This window comes from Vipera berus (genome assembly GCF_964194415.1).
Source record: "Vipera berus genome assembly, chromosome: 1".
Taxonomy (NCBI): Eukaryota; Metazoa; Chordata; class Lepidosauria; order Squamata; family Viperidae; genus Vipera; species Vipera berus.
The window spans coordinates 111,223,928-111,246,972 of NC_138202.1; the positions used below are offsets into that span (position 1 = coordinate 111,223,928).

Sequence of the window (23,045 nt, forward strand, 5' to 3'; positions counted from 1 at the left end):
GTCTTTCGCGCAAGCGGAACTCCACGATCGCCTTTATTGTTCGCGTCCTCGGAGATATTCGGGCCCCCTCGGACACCGCCGGTGGGTCCGGATTGTGAGAGGGAGGATTCACGAAGCCTTCGCTCTTCTTCGGACCTTTGCTTCCCATCTCGGTTCGGTCATAGCCGGAAAGACTCGGCCCTCTTCGGCAACGGCCGTAGCTCGACGAGTAACCGCCACCTATTCGGGTACTTTCGCGAGCTTCCGATCCCGCTCTAGCCGCCTCAACAGGAACTTTCGGTAGATCGGGAGAAGTCGGCTCCGATCGGGATCCCTCGGGCGAGACCGAAGCGGGTTGCAGGACGGGTTCGGGAATACCCGTCATCGACGATACTCGGATAAGTTCGGAAGCGGCTTTGGGCCGTTCGTTTCCATATTCGGGATTCTTAAAAGAGATCGGGCGAGATCGGAGAATAACTCTCATTCGGACGAGTTCGGCTAACTTCGCGGGATAAATCCCCCCTCCCTAAGTGTCTTCGGATGGAGGACTCGGACTCGGCTGCGAAGCAACTAGGTTTAGCCGAAGCGGCCGCGGTAGCTGCTGCTGCTGCAGTGGCTGCAGCAGCGGCAGCTGCTGCAGCCGCAGAAGAATCCGAGCAGCAGCATGAACATCGAGGACAGGTGCCCGGTTCGGAGGCGGAGCCACAAGAGGAAGAGGAGGTGACGGCTGTCACCGTAATGGCGGCAGATGCCGAACACATTGAGATGGGAGCCGAATCCCTGCCGAGTGCGGACGAGGCTGCTGCAGCAGCTGCCTTTGCAGGTCGGCGCGCATGCGTACAAGCACGCCACCCGCCAGTCATTGAGCTCGGGTCGTGACTAGGTAGTCTGGGGATCGTTCGCTTGTGTGAATGGTCCGTCACGCGAGAGCTACTTTCAAGCGTCTTTCCTTTACTGGAAACGTTTGGATGTTCTTGACTACCACTGGTATCCCATCATGAGAGTATATACATACATGTGTGCATCATCCATGATGTCAAGAAAGCGCAGAAAGTGTCACCTTCTCGTCTGCATTATTTTAGTTGTGCCGTTTCTTATCCCTGCCAGGACTGTGATGTGATCATTCTCGATGGTCAGGCAAAAATCTAGCATTTCTCCGTCGTAGTGTGTTTCATCAGAGCAACATGACCTGTTGATTTTTTTGATATCTACATCTGAGTTAGAAATTTAGTTGCGGTTTTTGATGAAAAAAAAACCCAGTTACTGTAGCTTTGCCCATTTGTATTTTAAGATGTGGTAACAAAAGGTATTGACTGATTAAAATTTCTAAGAGCAATATCAGACAGATTAAATACAACACACTGAAACCTTACCCAATAATTATTGAACTCTACAAAAATCAGCTAAAATAAGATAGTCAGATTCTAAACGGGCATGGATTCCTTTTCTCCCTTAACATTTGGCTATCTTGCACATAATCCTTGAGAGCTCTGTTAAAGTCAGTATTTGTATAAATACTGGAAATCAATAGATAGATAATGAAAATTGTACCCTCAGGAGAGAATCAATATGAAGATATTCTATAAACGTCTTATTTAACAGAACATGTGCATATTTGCTTCTTGAATTTTGGTAGTTCTGAAGGAAGATATCACAGCAAATATTTGGATCATGTTTTACAGAAGTAACCACAGTAACAGTAGCCAATGTGGGTGCCTCTGCAGACAATGTATTCACTACCTCTGTGGCAAATGCAGCATCAATATCAGGACATGTATTGGTAAGATCAGGTTTACTTAATTTTACAATATTTATCTTTGCATAGTCAGTATTTCTTTTGTGGTAGAAAGTATCTATTGTAAATGTGTGTTGTAGCTATGAAGGTTCATTATGTAATCAAATTGCACAGATTTGTATTAGCAAAGTTTGTATTGGGGATGAGCAGAATAACTATGACTGGATTTGCACAACACAGTAGGCTATCAGTTACTTAGATTGGCTAGTGTATTGTATGAACCCAGGCAAATATTTAATTTAATTAATCACAGTTAAACCTGAATTAACATTATTATGTTGGGGTTCCGGAATCAGAGATGACACAGGTTCAGGAGCTAAGTTGCTTTATTGAGGAACATGGCTGAACTGGGGAACAAAGGATTTCAGCTCTCATTTGTACCTGGCCAGGTAACTGCCGGGCCAATGGGTTAAAATCCAAGCATCCTGCCGGCTGGTCAGCCAATCCCTTTAAATCCGGCTCTCCTGCCGAATGCTGTCTCCTTGTTCTGGCTTCCCGCCGAACACTGTTCCTGCTTGCTGTTCCTGTGCGGAGCTGTCCAGCTCCACGCCTCCTTAATTCACTGACCCACACATGTATGCAAAACCTGCATACACTACACCCCTTCCCCCATGGTGGGAACACACCCTTGTTCCCATTTACTTCTTTCCCCGACCCCACACTATCAACACAATTTACCCACAACCCCCTACCCCCCCCTCAAGTACGAACATAATCTGAGAGGTAGGCTGGAGGCCTGTGGGCTCGGCCAGACCGCCTAGGGCACAGGTCTGCAACCCGCGGCTCCAGAGCCGCATGCGGCTCTTTCAGCCATCTCTTGCGGCTCCCAGTCCTCTGACATGTGCAGTCCAAAAAAAAAAGTGGGACTAAAAAAGTTCAATCAATCAATTCAAATATGCAGGGTAGGTGCATATCTCGCCTTGGCTTCACTCTTCAGTCAAACCCTGTTCTGCGCATGCACGCATGTACGCCCATGCGCACACATTTTTTGCGGCTCCCAGTTTTTCCTTTTGTGAGGGAACCGGTTCCGAGTGGCTCTTTCACTGTTTCAGGTTGCTGACCCCTGGCCTAGGGGGATCCCCCCCCCACAGGCTTGATGTTGTCCTTTGAGTTTATGATTTTTTGGTTATGCTCCCCCCCCCCCCGGTGCTGGTGAAGAAGATGATGGGTTTTCAGGTGTGATTGCCCCTGGGTTATGTGGCCTCCTTTGACTGGCCCCAGGTGTTGTCATTCCCTCACTCTGATACAGCTGTTGATGAGGTCGGAGCAGTTCCAACCCCTCTGAGTTGGGAACTATTTCCCTGTTTACTGTGTCTCTTTGGTCACTCAGAATCACTTCAGGTTGGAGTGAGGCCTCTTGCCCATTATTGGCTGGGCCCCTCTCAGGTGCTCGACGCCTGAGTTGGACAACATGTCTCCTCCACTGTAAACCCCCCTCCACCCTAACGATGTAAGATACTGGTCCGGTCCGCTCTACTACTTCCCCTTGCACCCATGTATTCCCGGAGCTATAGTTCCTAGCCCAGATGAGGTCCCCCATTGTAAATTCTCTGGGAACCTTTGGGTGTTCCACATCTGCTGCCACTCTGGGTGTAATCTGTCAAGAGTGGTTATGAGACGCCTTCCCCAACGAAGTTCAGCTGGGCTCTTCCCAGTTGTGGTTCAGGGAGTGGTGTGTTGGTGCAACAGGAATTTAGCCAAACGTTGTTTCCAATTTCCATGGATGATGCGTTTCAATGCGTCCTTTGTGGTGCGCACTGCCCGTTCAGCCAAGCCATTACTGGAGGGGTGGAAGGGAGACGAGGTGACGTGTCTAATCCCATTGGTCTTCAAAAATGCCTGGAATTCCGAGGAGGTAAATTGTGGACCGTTATGAGAGACCAATACATCAGGAAGGCTGTGAGTGGCAAAGAGTCCCATGAGCGCCTGGACAGTCCCTGATGTGGTCAAGATACTGACTGGCACCACCTCTAACCATTTGGAGTGGCTGTCTACTACTATCAAGAATGATTGGTTGTGCAGGGGGCCTGCGTAGTCAATGTGTATCCGGGACCAAGGTGTGTGTGTCTCCTCCCACTTGTGGACAGGGGCATGTGGCTGTGGTGGCCGAGATTTTTGGCACATGTAACAGCCAGCTACTTGTTCTTCAATATCCTTGTCAAGGCCCGGCCACCACAGATAGCTCCTTGCCAATGCCTTCATCCGTACGACCCCTGGATGCCCCTCGTGTAGTGAGTGGATGACTCTGTCTCTCAATGTTTGTGGTATGATGACCCTGCATCCCCACAATAGGCAACCCTTGTGTGAGGATAACTCGTGTCTTCTTGTGAAAAATGCTGTGAATTCAGGCCCTGGTGATTTGTCTTGCCACCCTGTGTTAACCCACGTCTGTATCCTACTCAAAATCCTATCCCTTGTTGTTTCTGCTGCGATGTCTCGGGCACTGAGAGGACATTCTGGCAGATCTTGAATAGCTAATATTTGGGCTGCTGGTGCTGGATCTGGTTCTGTGTGTTTTTTTTAATCCTATTTATATCCTGCCCTTCTCCGAAGACTCAGGGCGGCTTACAATTTAAAGCACAAATCAATGTGCTTAGCAATAGCCTTCATTCTATGTATATGCCTGCTTATTAGGGCTTTCGCCGCACCCCCCAAGCGGCATTATTACAAAGTGTTGTTAAGAGGAAGTCTGCTTAACCCATCTGCATGGCCCATTTCCTTGCCCGGCTTGTGTACTAGTTTACAAGAGTAAGCCGAAAGGAAGATGGACCAACGGAGCATTCTGGTTGACAAGATCTGTGGGGTTTGCTTATCTGTGGTAAACAGACCTAGCAAAGGTTTATGGTCTGTAAAAATGGTGAAATTCCTCCCACACAAATAATCATGGAATTTTTTTACTCCAGCAACTATTGCCAGGGCTTCCTTGTCTATCTGTGCGTAGTTCCGCTCGGCTGCTGACAAGGTCCTGGAGTAATATGCAATGGGAATTTGTCTGCCATCCTCCTCTAGGTGGCTCAACACAGCCCCCACTCCATAAGGAGAAGCATCGCAAGCAATGCAAATTGGTTTATTTTCTATGAAGTGGGTGATGGTGGCGTTGCTTGCCAACAGGTTTTTTAGAGATTGGAAACTGGTGTCGTGTGCTTTGGTCCAGTTCCATGTTGATTTCTTATCTAATAGCCTATGCAAGGGTTCAGCAATTGAAGCCTTGTGGGGTAGGAAAGCGTGATAGAAATTAAGTAACCCCAGGAAAGCTTGCAGCTCTGCTTTGTTTTTTGGTGTGGGGGCCTCTTTGATTGCTTTCACCTTAGATGCTGCAGGGTGAACCCCCCCAGCGTCAATCCTGAACCCCAAGAATTCTGCCTCAGGCACTCCAATGCAGCACCTCTGTTTCTTAAGCTTAAGGCCAGCAGCACGAAATCTACCCAGAACAGCCTGCAGTTGTTCTGCCAAAACCTCCTCTGAGTCCCCTGCTATGAGGACGTCATCGAAATACGGGCAGACGCCCGGTATGCCCTTAAGTGTTCGTTTCATCACCTCCTGGAAGATGCCTGAAGCCACACTGACTCCGAACTGCAACCGGTCTACCCAGAACGCCCCCTTGTGGGTGACTATTGTTTGCACAGCGGCAGTCTCTGGGTTGACCAGGAGCTGTAAATAAGCCTGAGCGAGATCCAGCTTGGCGAAAATGGCCCCTCCCTGGAGTGATGCTAGGATGCTGCTAACTGTGGGTACTGGGTATGCGTGGGGGTTCAACAATTTATTGATTGTGCATTTATAATCAGCGCAGATCCTGACGTCACCATTTGCCTTGAGCAGGGTGACAATTGGGGTCTCCCACTCTGCCCCCTCTACCGGGTGCAGAACCCCCTGCACAACTAGCTTGTCGAGTTCCCGCTCAATTTTATGTTTAAGGGCGAACGGTACTCTCCTGGGCTTAATTCTGATTGGTTGAACGTTGGGGTTCAATTTGAATGCAATCGGTGGGCCTGTGTATTTTCCTAGCGTTCCATCGAATACGTCTGCAAATGCCTTGCACACAGATTCGATGCTGGGCATCTGAGTCTGTGTCTGGTGAATTCCAACGATGTGGATTCCCAGTGCTTTGAACCAGCTTAACCCTAACAAGCTGGTTCTCTGTCCCTTGACCACTAGGACGTCCAAGGGCCCCTGTAACCCCCTGTACCTCACAGAGAAAGTGGCCTTCCTCCGGACTTGTATCGGGGTATTCTGGAAATCAGTAAGGGTAATTGCTAGATGGCCTCAAGGGAACCCGCTGGCTGCTCCGACTGCAAATGAGCTTATAAGTCTCATGTGAAATGACTGAGACTGCAGAGCCTGAGTCCAGCTCCATTTTACATGGAACCCCTTGGAGGTACACCTCTAGCTTAATTTTGGGGGTGAGGGATTGAGAACCCCCCGTGTTACAAACCGCCCATCTGCTCTTGGTATAGCTGATAGGCACTCTGCGCTTCGGATCTCCAGTACCTGCCGGCAGGTGAGTTTCAGCATCCACCTCATGTAGCGCGTCTCTGCTCCGGCTTCGGCAGACGGACGCGATGTGTCCCGTCTTGCCGCACGCTCAGCATTTGGCTCCCCGGAATTTGCAGGTAGAACGGTGATGGTTCCCCCCACAACCGGCACATTTCTGTCGGGACATGCAGCCTTTGCACCCAGAGCATCTCTTGTCCTGGCTGTTGGCGGTTGGTGTTGTTGATGCTGGTCGTTGTCCTTTTGTGCTTCCGCGCCGTCCGGACGGATGGGAGGTTGTAGATGAACCACGTCTACTTTGGCCGCTAGTTCGTCCTTGCTGGTTCCTTCTGCCCCATGCGTCTGATGGATGGTGTTTCCCTGGCTGCTGCGGCTGGCGTCGGACGTCTCTGGCTTCTCAGCTAGCTCCCAGGCCAATACCTCTTGTTGTACCGTCTTGAGGGTTAGACCCGGTCTGACCAGCAGCTTTTGTCTCAATTTTCGGTCTCTGAGCCCACAAACGATTCGGTCTCCTCTCTAAGTCGTTGAAGTTGCATAGGTGAGCCACCTGCCTGACTGCAGCCATGAATGCAGACCCTGACTCCCCCGGCCGCTGGTTCCTTTTTTCGAATTCGAACGTCCATGCCACTTCCGACATGCGGGTTAAAATGCTGATTTAATTTGTCCATAAGGTCATCATACTTCACCGCCCTGATGGCTGTGGGCACGCACAGGCCCACGGCTAATTGATAAATGTCCTTCCCACATGTGCTGAGCAGGGTGGCCGCCTTGATCCTGTCCTCAGTAATATTATTGGCAGTGAAGTAAAATTCTAGCTGCCCCACGAATGCCTCCCACTCTTCGGGATGAGCATTATTAAAAGTGGGGGCTACACTGACCAGCGCCGTGGGGGCTTGACCGACCTGGACCATGGGAGCTGGACCCGCCTGAGCCATTTGAGCCTGACCATCTTGGGATATCTCGTGCGTTCCTTCCGTTCTGTTCCGATGCAAGTGGTGATTTTCCAGTCAGTTGGGATTCCTACCACCCTTCAGAACAAAATCCCACCTTCGTCGCCAGTTATTATGTTGGGGTTCCAGAATCAGAGATGACACAGGTTCAGGAGCTAAGTTGCTTTATTGAGGAACATGGCCGAACTAGGGAACAAAGGATTTCAGCTCTCATTTATACCTGGCCAGGTAACTGCCTGGCCAATGGGTTAAAATCCAAGCATCCTGCCAGCTGGTCAGCCAATCCCTTTAAAGCCGGCTCTCCCGCCAAATGCTGTCTCCTTGTTCTGGCTTCCCGCCGAACGCTGTTCCTGCTTGCTGTTCCTGCGCGGAGCTGTCCAGCTCCACGCCTCCTTAATTCACTGACCCACACATGTATGCAAAACCTGCATACACTACAAACATCTGGTGACATTTTCTTTATTTTTTAAACAAGTTTTATTGGTTTTCTAGTTAAAATCTACATATTTAGAAAGCATCATGGTGACTGGGTAATCAGAGATTCAGTAACAGAGTTTTCAATACATAATTCAGGTTACATTATCAAAACATCCTTCTCAATTTCCCTTAACATTTCATACAACCAGTTTAAACTAATAAATTTCTAGAAATAGCATGGTCAGTTAAAAAATGTGTCAATTCAATTTCATTGAGATATATCTATGTCCTGTTATTAAATTTTACCTAATTTTGATTTTAATTAATATTATTCAAATTTAGCCTTTAACTTCCCAAATAATATTCACAACCCAAGTTTCCCTTATTTCATTACACCAAAAACTATAGCATCTAACATGTACACAGTGGCTGAGTAGCTATGTTCTACCTAATAAACAATAACCTTAAGGACCAACAACAAACTATGGGAAAACTTAATACTCAACTTTTGACTTCAGAAGTATACTATGTGCAAGATAGTGATGCTAACATAGAGGACATGGAAGATCAACAAAGACAGTTTCCTGAAAGCCTGGATAGCCAAGCACTAATTACAAAACTGGGTAAGACTACTTAAAGCAGATGAACCCAGACGGAAGAGGAATCCAGACTGAACTGAAGATAAGTTTTTTAGAGCAAATACAGAGACTAGAACTAACAGGGCAACAACATGATTACAAATGATTTGGTTTTTGTGGATCACTGATGGCTAGATGGCCTCCTTCGATTCAAATAATATGTATTGGAACGAAGGGAGACCTATCTGGCAATTTAAAGGCCTTGGTCTGGAAACCTGATTGGCAAAAAAAGAAAGCCAGAGTTAGATTTAAAAAGTCAGTTTTCAGAGAACCATTAAAGCCTATCCTTTTAGTAATCAGTGATCTATCAGGATCTAAAATAGAAAATGTTTATGAGATAGAACTAGAATGTGTTTATGTATCTATTAGGCTTATTTTAGACATTATAATTTGTGCACTGACATAATGGAAATTTGGTTTATGGATCCCATGTTTGATGTTAAAAGACGTTTGATTATTCTATTTAAGAATTAAGACTTAGCTAAAATTTAAAACAGAATCTGGTTGTGTATAAATAGCTGTAGATTGATAAACATAGATTGTGGTCCTGTCAGTAACGTGTGATGTATTAGGATGTGAAACAGACATTTTCTTCTTTATTGTTGTTTGCTCACAGAGACATTCTTTCACTCACTCATGCCCTAGTCATCTCCCACATTGACTATTATAATGCGCTCTACATAGGGTTACCCTTGAAAATGATCCAGAAGCTACGCTCGTATATGATGCGGTGGCATGAGCAGCTTTAGGCACTCCTAGAGTTGTGCAAGTAACATCTCTGCTGTGTGAGTGGCATTGGATGCTAGTTTGCTGCTGGGTCCAACTCAAGATATTGGTTATCACATTTAAAGCTCTTCATGGCATGGGACCATATTACCTAAGGAACAGTCTTATCCCTATTTTAATGACCCTTCCCACCTATTTAGGCAGGGACAGTATGTTGCCTACCTCATCAATCAATTTCAACTGATGGGGTCTAGGAAGAGAACCTTCTGTGTAGTTGCCCTTCCCCTGGAGGTGAGGTGGGGCCCTGCTCTCTCGGCCTTCTAGAAGAGCATCAAAACCTGGCTCCGCCAACTGGCATGGGATTCTAACAGCGGCATGCAACTTGGGGATGGCTGGTGGCTTGAAGCATCCTTGCTCCCTCTGCCCTTTTAACTTTTCTGCTACAGTATTCACTTGTTTATTGTTTTTGTTCTAATTCTGTTTTTTTAACTACATTGTTTTATATCATTGTGCAATTTCATTTGTAAACCATCCAGAGTCACGAAGGTGAGATGGGCAGTGTGGAAATTTGATTAATTAATTAAATAAATACCGGCTCTCCAGTTAAATGGAGCCAAATTCCAGCTGTGTCCCTTAAAAGGGAGCCGCACCTAATTGCTAATAAATGTATAAAACAGGGGTCTTCAAACTTGGCCCTTTTATGACTTGTGGACTTCAGCTCCCAGAATTCCTCAGCCAGCATGCCTGGCTGAGGAATTCTGGGAGTTGAAGTCCACAAGTCATAAAAGGGCCAGGTTTGAAGACCCCTGGTATAAAACCTCCTTAATGTTATGTTATAATTCTTGTTGTACATCTAGTTTTGCTGATACCATTAGCTTCATTGGGTCCCTTTCCTCTGGCTAACACAGAACAAAAGGTTAGTTAACGTAGAGGTTGTATTTTGTACTGTCAGGGTCTAGATTACTAAATCTCCCGAGGCAAGGAGGTTTTATACTGATTAAGTATAAAATGCCATAGGCATGACTAAAATAATAATAATAAATAGAGCTTGCAGTAATGTAAGGAATATCTTCAGACTTTAAATGAGTTCAAGGCATTGAAACCACATATATCAGTTTTGATTAAACTCATGTCTGTTGTCTCTGAGAAATGCTATAAAACTGGTGAAGTGCCAGCTGACTGGAGAAAGGCAATTATCTTTATTTTCAAAAGGGGAATAAAAGGAAGACAGAACCACACACCAGTCAGTCTGGCATTTACCGGTAGTATCTGGGAAGATTTGAAAGTGAACCATAATGCAACCAATCTATAAGCATTTTGAAAACTGAATATTCGAAGTCAGCTTGGCTTTATGAACAAATCTTGCCAGAGTAACCTTATTTCATTTTTTATCAGAAAATGTATTTAATAGATCACGGGAGTATTGCAAATACATCTAAGCTTGAGAAAAGTATGTATGTGGTACTGTAAGTTTAGATTAATTAATATGTCTAAAGTGTATTTGCAGTTGTCCTCATAACTATACCCAGACAGTGTTCCTTAATGGTTCCTTATAAAATTGAAGTAATACATCAAACAGGGTGCTATAGCTATTAATCATATGCCCAATATTCATTTTTTTAATCAAGGAAGGAGAAAACAGAGTCTTAGTCTCCATACAGTTGGATGTGGAAGATAGGGATTTGACTGCTCCTCTTACACTCTTCAGTATATGCAACTTGATATTTCCATGGGAATTTATTAGGAATCCTTACATATTACGAAACATAAAAATCTAATCCTTTCAATAAGTTATACTAGCTAAAGTTTTGTTAAATTTCTTTTACAGTCTGGAAGAACAGCTCTTCAGATTGGGGACAGCCTAAATGCTGAAAAGGCCACTCTGATTGTGGTTCACACAGATGGCACCATTGTGGAGAGTGCAGGTCTGAAGGGGCCATCTGCACCTCTTACTACAGGTAAAAGTGAGCTGGGGGACCTTTTTAAAATGTCATATAGCAATACAGTATAAATTTATAACAGGTTTTTTTTCCAACACTTCATAAGCAAACTAATATTTGGTTAGCAGAATGTCTTGTTTTTCATTCCATCCCTTCTCAAAGTTGCTTGAGTGGGAAAGGAGGGTCCTATAATCCAAATGACCTACAGCAGCCAAGATAGCCAAACTACATCTAGTACCAATGAGAAGCTAGTCATTTTTTTATAATTAATTCTAAAATTCTATAGTAAAAGTTAATACTTCAAATTTAGTTCAACCCTTAGTCTGTTTTTAACTTTCTCAAATCAAAATCTTGTTTAGCTTGTTGCTGTTTATTTCAAATTCTTTTAAGTTCTTAAGCTTGTAATTAATTTTTCTTTTGTTCAGAATGTATGTTAAACTTACCTGGCAACTTTTCAATTTTGTTGTTTTGAAGATCTCTTATGGCTTTAAGATGATTAATAGGCAATTTCTGAAAGTGATTAGAAAGTAAAGCTTGCAGACTTAGTGTCCTTTAAAAGGTTATGTCACAGTTGGCGAGCAATCTCTGAGGGAGATGCGTGGTTAAGAAATATAAAAATGTAAATGAAAAACTTGGGTAATATATCTCCTGGCACTCAAACCCACAGAAGACCACACTCCTGTGATCTCCTCATGAGAATCAGCTATCTGGGCTGATCAGTATTTTTTTCCCTTTTATGGACCCATTAAGACACAAAAACATCTTACTTATTCATTAGCCATTGCAGTGTGGAGGGATATGCAAACTCAGGCCACTTTGTATATTATAGAAGCACTGCATTTCAGTCACTGCCCCCCTCTTCTGGAATAGTATCTCTCTGACATGCAATTCGCCTCCTCCCACCTGGTCTTTAGGAATTTAATGATAACTTGGCTGTTTTGTCAAGCCAGGGAGGCTGGATCATTATGACAGTCCTTCCAGGTAATGGGTTATTTGTTGTTTATTTTGAATACATCTCCCACTTTTATGTAATTGTAATATATAGTGTTGTTTTTAATTTGTTTTATATTTATTTTTAATCCCAATTACATACTGGGAAATTGTATGGTGTTCAGGTTGGTTAATTGGAGTAGTCCATAAGCCCTGTAAGTAAATAAATAAAGAAGTAAGCATCCTGTGTTGCTTCAGTAATAGCTGAGGTATGGAGATGACACGGAACTTACAAGATGCAGTTATTTCCTGTATCAGTGCTATTGTTTCCTGAGAGGAATAATAAAAGTAAGGCAGGTAATGACAATGAAAATCCTTTCTACATGGATTCCGTATTTCAAAAATTAGAGAACTGATCCATCGTTTAGAGGGGATTTAATATTCATTTTTCTTCTTTTGACTATTGAAAGAATAAATTGTTCTCTTTTTTTAAATTGACTACCTATCATTTTGAGGATCACGGTTTTGGCTTTCTAAAGGAAATGCAGGAATGGAAACTGTATATTAAGACTTTGTTACCTTTCCTTTAATTTGAAGGATCTCAGTCCCCCCCTACTCAATTAACATCTGGTCAAGAAAAAGGTGGGACAAAATATAACTGGGACCCTTCAGTGTATGATAATGAACTACCTGTGCGATGTCGAAATATCAGCGGGATATTATACAAAAACCGACTTGGTTCAGGTGAGGAATTTCATCCTATATTTTTCTGATCTCTGTCTCAAGAGTTATGACAGAGTCTGTTTTTAATTTGGTAGCAGTGCAAATGTGGAATATAACTTAAGGAGAATTCCTTGCCTATATTCACTGTTCTCCTGTCCTCCAAAATTCCATCCAGATAACATCTTGGTCTGTTCTGAGAGTGAAGGGAGGAAATATTATCTTGGGTACAAGTCATTGCATGCCATCTAAATGATAGCTATTTGCCCACTTCAGTATGATATGATACCTGTTCCATATCAAATTTGTTATGTATCCAGGTGAAGAGAACACATACACGCTTACATAGCAGTCACCACCAGGGGGCGTTGAACTGTAACTGTTTTGGCGGGAACCCAGTTTCGGCAGGAAACAGAGGTTCAAACCGATTGGCCGGCTGCTCACCTGGCCAGGTATAAAAGGAGGGCAGGTAACCCCTATTCCCCAGTACAGTCACTTCCACCGAATAAAGATCTGCCATGCTGTACTCATCGTCTCGGCATCCTTCCTGCTCTCCAGAACCCACTACACAACAAAATTCATTCATAAAAGCAGGCCAAACTATTAACATAGTTAGCAATTAAAAGTGGATGAATTGCCCAGAAGAAATTCTTCCCTAGACTTCATGTTATTCACCTCAGTGTTGTGGTTAGCTGTGAATGGGAAGAGAACGAAAATGGACACTTGCATTGTCATGAAAGTGAATGCTCCCTTTTGTGAAACCATTAAGAGTGTTTATATTGGAGACCAGAGACAGATAAGATCGACTAGGAGATTAAGACCTAGATATAATTTAAAAGGATGGAGGAGACTGGGATACTATCAATAAATATTAATGGTTTAAACTCCCTCTCAAAAAGGAGAAATTTTTTTACACGTTTACAAAAATTAAACACGGATATAATTTGTCTTCAAGAAACGCATATTAAGAGGCAACATATTAAAATTCTAGAGCAACCAAAAATTGGCAAACTTTTCTTTGCATTGGCATCTCAAAAGAAAAGAGGAGTAGCTTTCTTTAATCAAAGAAAAGATGACTCCCAAACAAATCTACGCCGATGAAGAGGGGAGAATCTCAATGGTGGAAATTATGATGGACCAAAAGTGGATATTAATGATTGGAATATATACACCGAATGACAAACAAGAACAATTTTATCTTGAACTCCACAAGAAAATATTAGATCTAAACTACCAAAACTTCTGTATAATGGAAGATTTTAACGCAATAGTGGATGGAACTTTGGACTATAAAAGTGCTAAGCAAGGAAGGAAAGGAGGAAATCTGTTACCTAGAGCATTTTCAAAAATGATAGATTTCAGCATTTTAGATATATGGCGAGAGAAAAACCCAGAGAAATTACGATATACATTTTACTCAAGTAGACACAAATCATGGTCAAAAACTGACATGATATGGATTTTGTTGGACCTGAAATAGATGATTCAAGAGGCAGAAATTGAAACTAATGACTGGGCACACCACAATCCAATAAAAATGACTTGGAAAGGAATTAAGAAGAAACCTAGATGGTCTCTAAACAAATCAATATTGAAGAAAAAAGAATTTCTACAACTAGCGACAAAAGGAAATGGAATTTTTCTTCAAAATAAACAAGAAGGAAGAAACATCACTCCAAAATGTTTGCTAAAGCATACTATAGAGGCCTGGCTATAACTTATATTGCTAAGAAGAATAAAGAAAAGAAACAACTACAATTAACTTTGAGGGAGGAACTTAGAAACCTAGAATCAGATCTACAAATAGGTCCAGATAAATGGAAATAATAAAGCATAAACTAAACCTAGCTGAGATGGAATCAATGGCTCAGCAGATTAAACGGGCCAAACAGAACTTCTTTGAAAATGCTAATAAACCAGAAAGATGGTAGCATATAGACTGAAAAAAGGAAAAGAACAGAAAATGATAAAGAAACTACAAGATACAAAAGGAGAAATACAGTTTCAAAATGATGCAATGAAAAAAATTGTTAAAGAATATTATGAGACACTTTACAAGGCAAAGGAAGTCTCTAAGGAAGAAATATAGCGGTATTTAAAAAAAGCAAACCTACCAAAAGTCCCCCAGAGTATTCGCAAAAAAAAGATAAGACTCCGGGGCCAGATGGACTACCTGCAGATTTTTACACTGCGTTGCAAGATGTCAACTCCAATCTTGAAAGATCTCTGCAATGAAATTCTCCTGGAAACCAAAATACCAAAGACATGGACTGAAGCAAATGTTACCTTAATACCCAAAGAAGATACAGACTTGACACATATAAAAAATTATAGACCACCATCATTATTAAACGTAGATTATAAAATCTTCACTTTGATAATGGCAGAAAGAACTAAGAAATTTTTGAGTGAATTGATACATACAGACCAAAATGGTTTTTTTTTACCAAAAAGACACATAAAAAATAACTTAAGAACAATTTTGGATGTTTTAGAGTACTATGAAGCCCATCCAGGGAAACAGGTGGCGTTGATATTTCTTGATGCACAAAAAGCATTTGATAATCTAAATTGGCAATTTATGTTTCAGCAACTCGGGGAAAACTTTATGAATGCAATTCATGCAATTTATGATAAACAGACTGCCAGAATAATTGTAAATGGAGACTATACAGAAAATTTCAGTATCAAAAAGGGCACAAGACAGGGATGTCTCCTATCCCCACTATTATTCATATTAACCTTGGAAGTACTGAATAGAAATATTAGATAAGACTTTGAGATTAAAGGATTAGAGATTAAGGGTGAAAAATACAAATTGCAAGCATTTGTGGATGACTTGGTTTTTATATTAGAAGAACCTTTGGAAACAAGCATGAAATTGTTGGATACAATAGAACAATATGGAGATTCGCAGGCTTGATAATAAATAGAAAAAAGACTAAAGTTTTGACAAAGAACTTAACAGAAAAACAGAAAACGTAACTTATAAGAAAAATCTTCAAATAGTTAAAAAAGTTAAGTATTTGGGAATTTATCTAACAGCAAGGTGTATAACAGTAAAAGAGGATAACTATATAAAGTTATTAAAACAAATAAAATGTATTTAGTAAAGTCGAAAAATATCCAACTGTCAATGATGGGGAGAATAGCTACAATTAAAATGAATATTTTACCAAAATTACTTTTTCTATTTCAAACCATCCCGGTAAAATTAGAAAAAGCTTTCTTTGATGAACTAAATACTACAATATTGAAATTTATTTGGCAAGGAAAAAAGCATGAATCAAAGTGAAAATGCTGCAGGACAGTAGAGAAAGGGGAGGATTTGGACTCCCAGATTGGAAGTTATATTACCATGCAGCTATTTTAACATGGATCAAAGAATGGATAACACTTAGAAATAAAAGACTATTATACCTGGAGGGGCATGACTTACAGATTGGCTGGCATGCCTTCTTATGGTATGGGTAGAACAAAGCACATAGATACTTCCAGAACCACGCTATAAGAAATGCCCTTCTCTTAAAATGGGAAAAAATAAAAGAAAAAAATTATATTAAGATACCTGAATGGCTCTCAGCAATGGAAGCCTTTGCTTACCCAAATTTGATTAACTATGAGAAACTTGTAACATATAAAGACTTATTGGACAATGAAGAAAAATTGAAATCTAGACAAGATCTACAGCAACAAGGTATTAACCTAGCATGGTGGCCATACCTACAAATTCAAACAATATATGAAAAAGATGTGAAAATAACGGCGTTTTACAAGGAACAGACAGAACTAGATCTTATATTGTTAAAAACAAATGAAAAGCTGATCAAAAAGACTTGGTACTTACTACCATATATCTGGTGGACATGTCCTAAAGCTAAAAGATTTTGGTTTAAGATACATTTATGGTTGGAGAAGATGATTAAAAAACAAATAGAATTTAAACCAGAATTGTTCTTGCTAGGATGATAGGTCCTAACTATGACAAGGAGAGCGGATTATTAACAGCAGCGAGAATTATCTATGCCCAATACTGGAAAAATGAAAATTTACTGACTGAAGAAGTATTAATAAAGAAAATACTAGATTGTGGAGAAATGGATAGATTAACTTTAGAGATTAATGAGAAAGAGGATTCAGTTTACTATAGAACTTGGACTAAATTTTATCAATGGCTAGATAACCGAATTAGAGAGAAAGGAAGGTGATACGTATTTTTGAATGTATTCTAGTAAGAAAAATATTATGGATTGAAAACTTAATATTTTTATTATAATTTACTATATTTATTATTGCTATCAATCATTAACTCTAATATTCTCATTTATATATATGTACCCAGACGATATGCTGTTTGCCAAACATTGAATGTTATCGGGGGAAACCCCAATCCCTATCCCAACCTTCCCTGTATTCTAACCCCAATCCCCACCCCTCCTTTTTCCTTCCCATCCTTATAAAAGCCAATAAAAACCTTTTTAAAAAAAGAGTGTTTATATTGGGAAGGCATTTTTTAGTGGGAAGGGAACTATTAGTCTGCAGTTTGTGGGGAAAGCTTTTTGCAGATTCCCCTGAGCCTCATTTGTGTAGAACAATTATTAAGCAGGAGTTGTTTCTTTGTTTTATCCTGTACTAGGTGGTCGAGGTCGTTGTATTAAGCAAGGGGACAACTGGTACAGCCCCACTGAATTTGAAGCTATGGCTGGAAGGGCCAGTAGCAAAGACTGGAAAAGAAGCATTCGCTATGCTGGGAGGCCAATACAGTGCCTTATTCATGTGAGATTCCTTAGCATCTTTTTCTTCCTACTGTCATATATGCCAAAATAAACGCTACTGAATTCAGTGGGATTGATTCCTAAATAAACAAACATGGATTATGACATTTGAAAGAGTTTCATCATGTGCTGTATTTGTACTTACGTTTATACCAGGGGTCCCCCCAGCCCTGGTCCACATGTGGGCCAGTACTGGGCCGCGGCATGCTAGCAACTGGTCCGCAAATACAAGGAAAGCCCCATCCACAGGATGCAGGCAGCACACAAAGCCACGGCCCCTCCGGTCCGCGGAAAAACCTTTCTCCACGGTGCCCAAAAGGTTGGGGGCCTCTGGTTGATGCAACGTATTTCTTGAAAATGGAGGAGACCTCCAGCGAGGTCTTACCTAGGATAAAAATTACCAGAAAATATATGTGGGAGTCGGGGAAAATTACCAGAAAATATATGTGGGAGTCGGGGAAAATTACCAGGAAATATATGTGGGAGTCGGGGAACCTTTTGTAAGACACCCTTTGTGCATACCTAAATATCCGGCATGTTATTCCCTTACTGGGTAAGCAACATTATACAAAGCACAGGAAAAGAGAAGGAATTAATAAGCAATATATTGAAAATGGAAGATGAGAGGTTGGGGGGGAAAGAAAATCTAACCAGTTTCTGGTAGTAGCCACCTTTCATCGTTCTTTTCACCACACAGTCATATTTCATGACATCATTTCACAAATTCCCTTTACTTTAGACAGCTCCCTATTTGCGTTATTTGTGGTCCTGCAGCATCTGGAGAGTGTATGCTGTAAAGAAGCATGACAGTGGTGGGCTCAGAGGTGAGGGGACAGGACCGCAGGATAGGATACTAGATTGGTTGGTGTACTTTAAAGCAGTGTGACAACCAAGCTCTCAATGCTTGGAGAACTAGGAAGGGCTTCCTTGTATTAATGCTGGACGGGTGACAGTTTTTCCAACCTAAGATTGCTCTGTCCCGGTTTTAATATTTTTTTATTTATTTATTTATTTATTTATTTATTTATTTATTTATTTATTTATTTATTTATTTATTTATTTAAATTTATATGCTGCCCTTCTCCCTGAGGACTCAGGGCGGCTCACAACAATAAAAATTAAAAAACATAGGAAGAAAAATTGTCAAAAAAATTAAACAATAAATACAATAATTACGTGACAATTTAAAAACCCGATAAAACCTAATTTAAAAACCGTAGTCAGTCCAGACCCGCTTGTTGGAACAACCAAGTCTTCAGGTCACGGCGGAAGGACCGAAGGTCAGGGGTCATCCGCAGCTCCGGGGGTAATTTGTTCCAGAGGGTCGGCGCGCCCACAGAGAAGGGTCTCCCCCTGGGGGTCACCAGCTGGCATTGTTAAAGTTTGTTATAAGATTAAAATACAAACTGAAACAAAAGTCAGGTGAGATGAAGAAGGAAAAGAAAGAAGAGAGCTTCAAAGAGAAAGGGGGGGGAAAAGTAGTGACTTTCAACTTTCTTCAACGCAGTATAATGCATAAAAGTTACAGCATTAACTTTTTGCTTTACATGTCAAATTGTTTCTGTGACAACAAAGTCCATCTGGTCATCAAACACCTAAGCTCAAATTTTCGTTGTTTTAAAGTCCAAAAGCAATTTCCAAGTAGCAACGAAACAACATAGATTCTTCCTCTTTCGTTAAAACTTTTGCCATCCCCACCAAACTTTCTCGTCTTTACTATCCATTCTTCCCTGATGGGCATTGGTGCGTCTTGCCATCTTTGTCCACGTAAGATTCCTAATACTGCTCTTTTCCATCAATGCAGGACGGAATACTAAATCCCCATGCAGCCTCATGCACTTGCGCTGCCTGTTGTGATGACATGAGTCTGGTGAGTCTACAGCTGCTGCTTGGATTACTTGATGATGTGCTGAACTTCTAGGTGCCGGTTATCCCACAGAGATGATTTATAAATACTGTGGGCTGAAAGGTCCTTTGCTGGACAGGGAAAGGCAGCAAGGAAACCAATGGGTCCTGTCACCGTTCCCGACTGAGATCCTCCTCTAATTATTGCAGTAGCAGGCTTTTAGGTAAAACAAATTATTACCGAGACTTACTTAGTTCTGGTAGTAGATTATTAACAATAAACATCCATGTATTTAAAATCTGTGGCGTTTACCTAAGTGTTTGTGGTATGGTGAGAGGCACTCAGAAATGAGCATTCCCTATGACAGGCATGTCAAACTCGCGACGTCACGTGACGTCTCGCGACTTTCCCCCCATTGCCGGCAATGGAGAGGGCGCGGTTTCGTCGTGATGCATCCGGCCCGCGGGCCAGCAGTTTGACATGCCTGCCCTATGAGAACTTCCCTTCTCTTGGGACCGTTTTTACTTTCCTCCCCACCGCCTCCCCAACAAGCCCCTCCATGAGATTGGCTCCTTCCCTTGCTACATTTTGGAGTTTATTGGAAATCTGGTTACTCTGCAGAGCCTTTGGGGACTCGGGAGTAAAACAAAATTACCTTTGGAGTAGGAAGAGAGATTGTCGCAATGGGTACTGGGAATTCTGTTACAACGTTATCGGACGTGGGATTTTCTCTGCTTATGTTATTTTGTGATTAGATGGATTAGATTTATTTATTAACTTTTTAAGCATCCCAATAATCAATTTATAGTCGGTTTACAATGAAAAAGCACAATTCGAATGTAAACTTATCAAGTGAATCAAATAAACAGTCAAAATAAAGGCACCTACGAACTAGGCAGCAGCAAAGCAGTTACCAAAATCTAAAACTATATGATTTAAACTGCAGTCTAAAGATACTGGGGAAATTGGGGGGGGGGAAAGTCTTCATCTGGCACCAAAATGAGGTCACTGCGGGTGCCACTTGAGCCTCTCTGGGAACGACATTCCAAAACAGAGAAAGGCATCTCACCCCATTATTATTGGACAGTTTTTTCTGATTGAAGTGGCATAGAAGTGCTAGCAATAAATAAATAAATATTTGGCCTGATTTTTTTAGGTTATTAGTGTGAAGGTTACCAGGTACGGGCAGGCAGGAATCTCAAGAGAGAGTTGACTCCACTTTCTCTTAAAAGGAAAAAGTTACTCTTTCAGTAAAGCGTACATTTCCCCCATCCAGATGTATTCCAGATCTGCCAAACTGTATTTCTTGTCAATCGTAACCAGTCAGCTTATAGCATTTTATATTATACTGAACTGCAGTAGCTATCAGACCCAGAGCAAGCAGTGTGGGAAATTGTAGTCCACCACACTTGAAAGCAGCTCATTGGCAAAAAGTCAGAGTCGGTACATGAAAAACTACTCTGAGAGAAATAGTGGGCCCTTCAACTTCTCAGATTTCACTCACGTTGGCGATCCTTTAAAGAATGTGTCATCTGACGTGAAATGAAAATAATTTGGAGTACGTTACCAGAGCCGTCCTTTTATTTGAATTAAAAATAGCATATTATTTGAATTGAAATGTTCAATGGGTTATTCAATATGTTATTCTATAACGTTCAATATATTGAACGTTGCTGAAGTTTCTCACGGACGACAGCAGTAGCAGCTGAGCATCGATCTGTCTGTTCATATGATTTATAAGGAAAGGATTTCATGTTTATCAGAACTGTGGATGTAAGAAGATAGGGCTGAGCGGCTTTGCCCTGGGATGCTTTGTGTGCAATATAGAAATCTTTTAGATCCTGTGTTCAATTCGTCGTGTCAAGAAAGCAGTTTTGTTTTCTTTGGTGAAGCAATTTATACAGGGTTTAGATGATATCAACTAGCAGAAAACAAACAAACAAACATTAGCTCTATCTCCAGAAAGACCTACGGCCCTATTCTGACCTTGGTTGCTTTCTTTTTATCAAGAGTGGTCCTGTAAGACTGTTTGTCCCCTATAAAAGAAGAAAAAAAGAGAACGAATTGCCTACAACTCCAGTGAAGAAGGATTCCCCCAAAAACATCACCTTGCTTCCTGGAACCGCTGCCACCACATGTAAGGGTTCCCTGCGATATTCACAAATGAATCCCAACGGTCGTCTGACATTTAGCGTTGTTTTTAAAATGACCCCCCAAAAAAATTCCGTTTCAAAAACAATTAAATATTCAACGATCACTTTGTAAGAAACAGCCTTCCCTCCTTTTCGTCTTCGTCATGTTAGTATAAATTGCAAAACCAACTTTTACCCTTTTGGCACCCTTAATCCTTATTTGGTCTTTATTTACTAACTGGCGGTTCTAATGGGAGTAATAACATCAAGGAAATATTTGCAAGTGTTACTTAAAAGTCTTATCCTCTGTATTTAATTTTAATGTTTGCTTTCCATCTTAATCAAATGTGTTCCTTTTTCGCCCTGAGCTGTCTTTTCAGTCTGTTGAACTGGGAAGCTTTTAGCCTTATTAATTTGGCTTGTTCCGTTTCTTTCACTAAGGGAAGTATGATTGTTTTGGGAAAGTTATCTCTAGAAGCTCGGTGGGGTGTTAATGCTGATTAGAAACAAAACTTGGGGACATCCCTTGATCACTGAGTACTAGCGCTCTACTTAATTCTGAAAATATTTTCATTCATTTTTTTTAGTCACTGTGACTCCTTCAGGACAGATTACGACTTCTGGGACATTGACCTTTGATCGTACAGCAGCCGTGGAGGCCACGGCTATTATCTCAGAAAGTCCATCCCAAGGTGATGTTTTCACTGGTACCACTGGTGAGTAAGACAAAGCCACACACCCATACGTAATCGGGATACTTCTTTAAAGGAGGAATTGGGCAGTGATGAAAGAAGACAGAAAACTTGATTAATGGCAGAAACAGAAAATTCGTATCAGTGAGTTCAGTGGGATTTATTCTCACGATACAGGTGTACAAGATTGCAATGTAAAACCATTGCTTCAATCAATGCCCCAGCCTCAGGAATGAATCACAGATTATGGCATGCTGGCTGAGGAATTCTGGGAGTTGAAGTCCACAAGTCATAAAAGGGCCAAGTTTGAAGGCCCCCTGATTTAAGCTATTGAGCCCAACCCTCTGTTCAAGGCAGGACTCTACATCGACAATTCAGAGAGAAGGTTCTGCAGTTCTGCTTGAGACACATCTAAGGAAGGAGAGTCCCCAAACCTCTGTAGGTAACTGATGCTCCCACGGTCAGGAAGTTTTCCCCAAGATTTAGTTGGAGCCTGCCTTTCTGTAGCTGAAATCTGTCCTTTGCCTCCCTTATATACAGCAACAGAGAACATGCCTTAGCTTTCTTCTGATACCCTTTTCACTTCTTGAAGAATGCTTACTCCTTCCTCTTTTTCCCAAGCCTGAATAACATCATATTCTTCATTCTCTCGTTATAAGACTTAGCTTTTGAACATCCACAGAGCCCTTGTCTGAACTTATTCTAGTTTTCTGAAATCTTATTAAAGTATTTTGCTTGTTCAGAGCTCACCCTAGAAGTGGGGTCTGAACAACAACAACAAAAAAGGGATGGATTCCTTCCCACGATTTGGAAATTATATGAGATTGCAATTTGCCTTCTCCCCCCCCCCCCCAACTACCTCACATTGCTAACCTATGTTCAGTTTGTAACAATCTACTAGAGTTAGTCCTCAACTTATGACCACAATTGAGATGAGAATTTCTATTGCTAAGCAAATGGGTTGTGCCTGATTTTACTACCTTTTTTTGCTGCGATTGTTAAGTGAATCACTAC

The 23,045-nt window shown here is 41.6% G+C and overlaps 1 protein-coding gene across 1 annotated transcript in view; it reads left to right on the top strand.

Annotated features, from left to right (window-relative positions):
• Nucleotides 1-509: 509 nt before the first annotated feature.
• DEAF1 (DEAF1 transcription factor) overlaps nt 510-23,045 on the top strand; it is a 38,913-nt gene continuing 16,377 nt past the window's right edge. The window contains exons 1-8 of the mRNA XM_081313171.1: nt 510-802; nt 1,662-1,759; nt 10,825-10,954; nt 12,464-12,610; nt 17,223-17,362; nt 19,166-19,231; nt 21,218-21,344; nt 21,927-22,055. Coding sequence (XP_081169297.1) covers nt 520-802; nt 1,662-1,759; nt 10,825-10,954; nt 12,464-12,610; nt 17,223-17,362; nt 19,166-19,231; nt 21,218-21,344; nt 21,927-22,055 — 1,120 coding nt within the window. The 5' untranslated portion in view covers nt 510-519. The remainder of the gene's footprint in view (nt 803-1,661; nt 1,760-10,824; nt 10,955-12,463; nt 12,611-17,222; nt 17,363-19,165; nt 19,232-21,217; nt 21,345-21,926; nt 22,056-23,045) is intronic.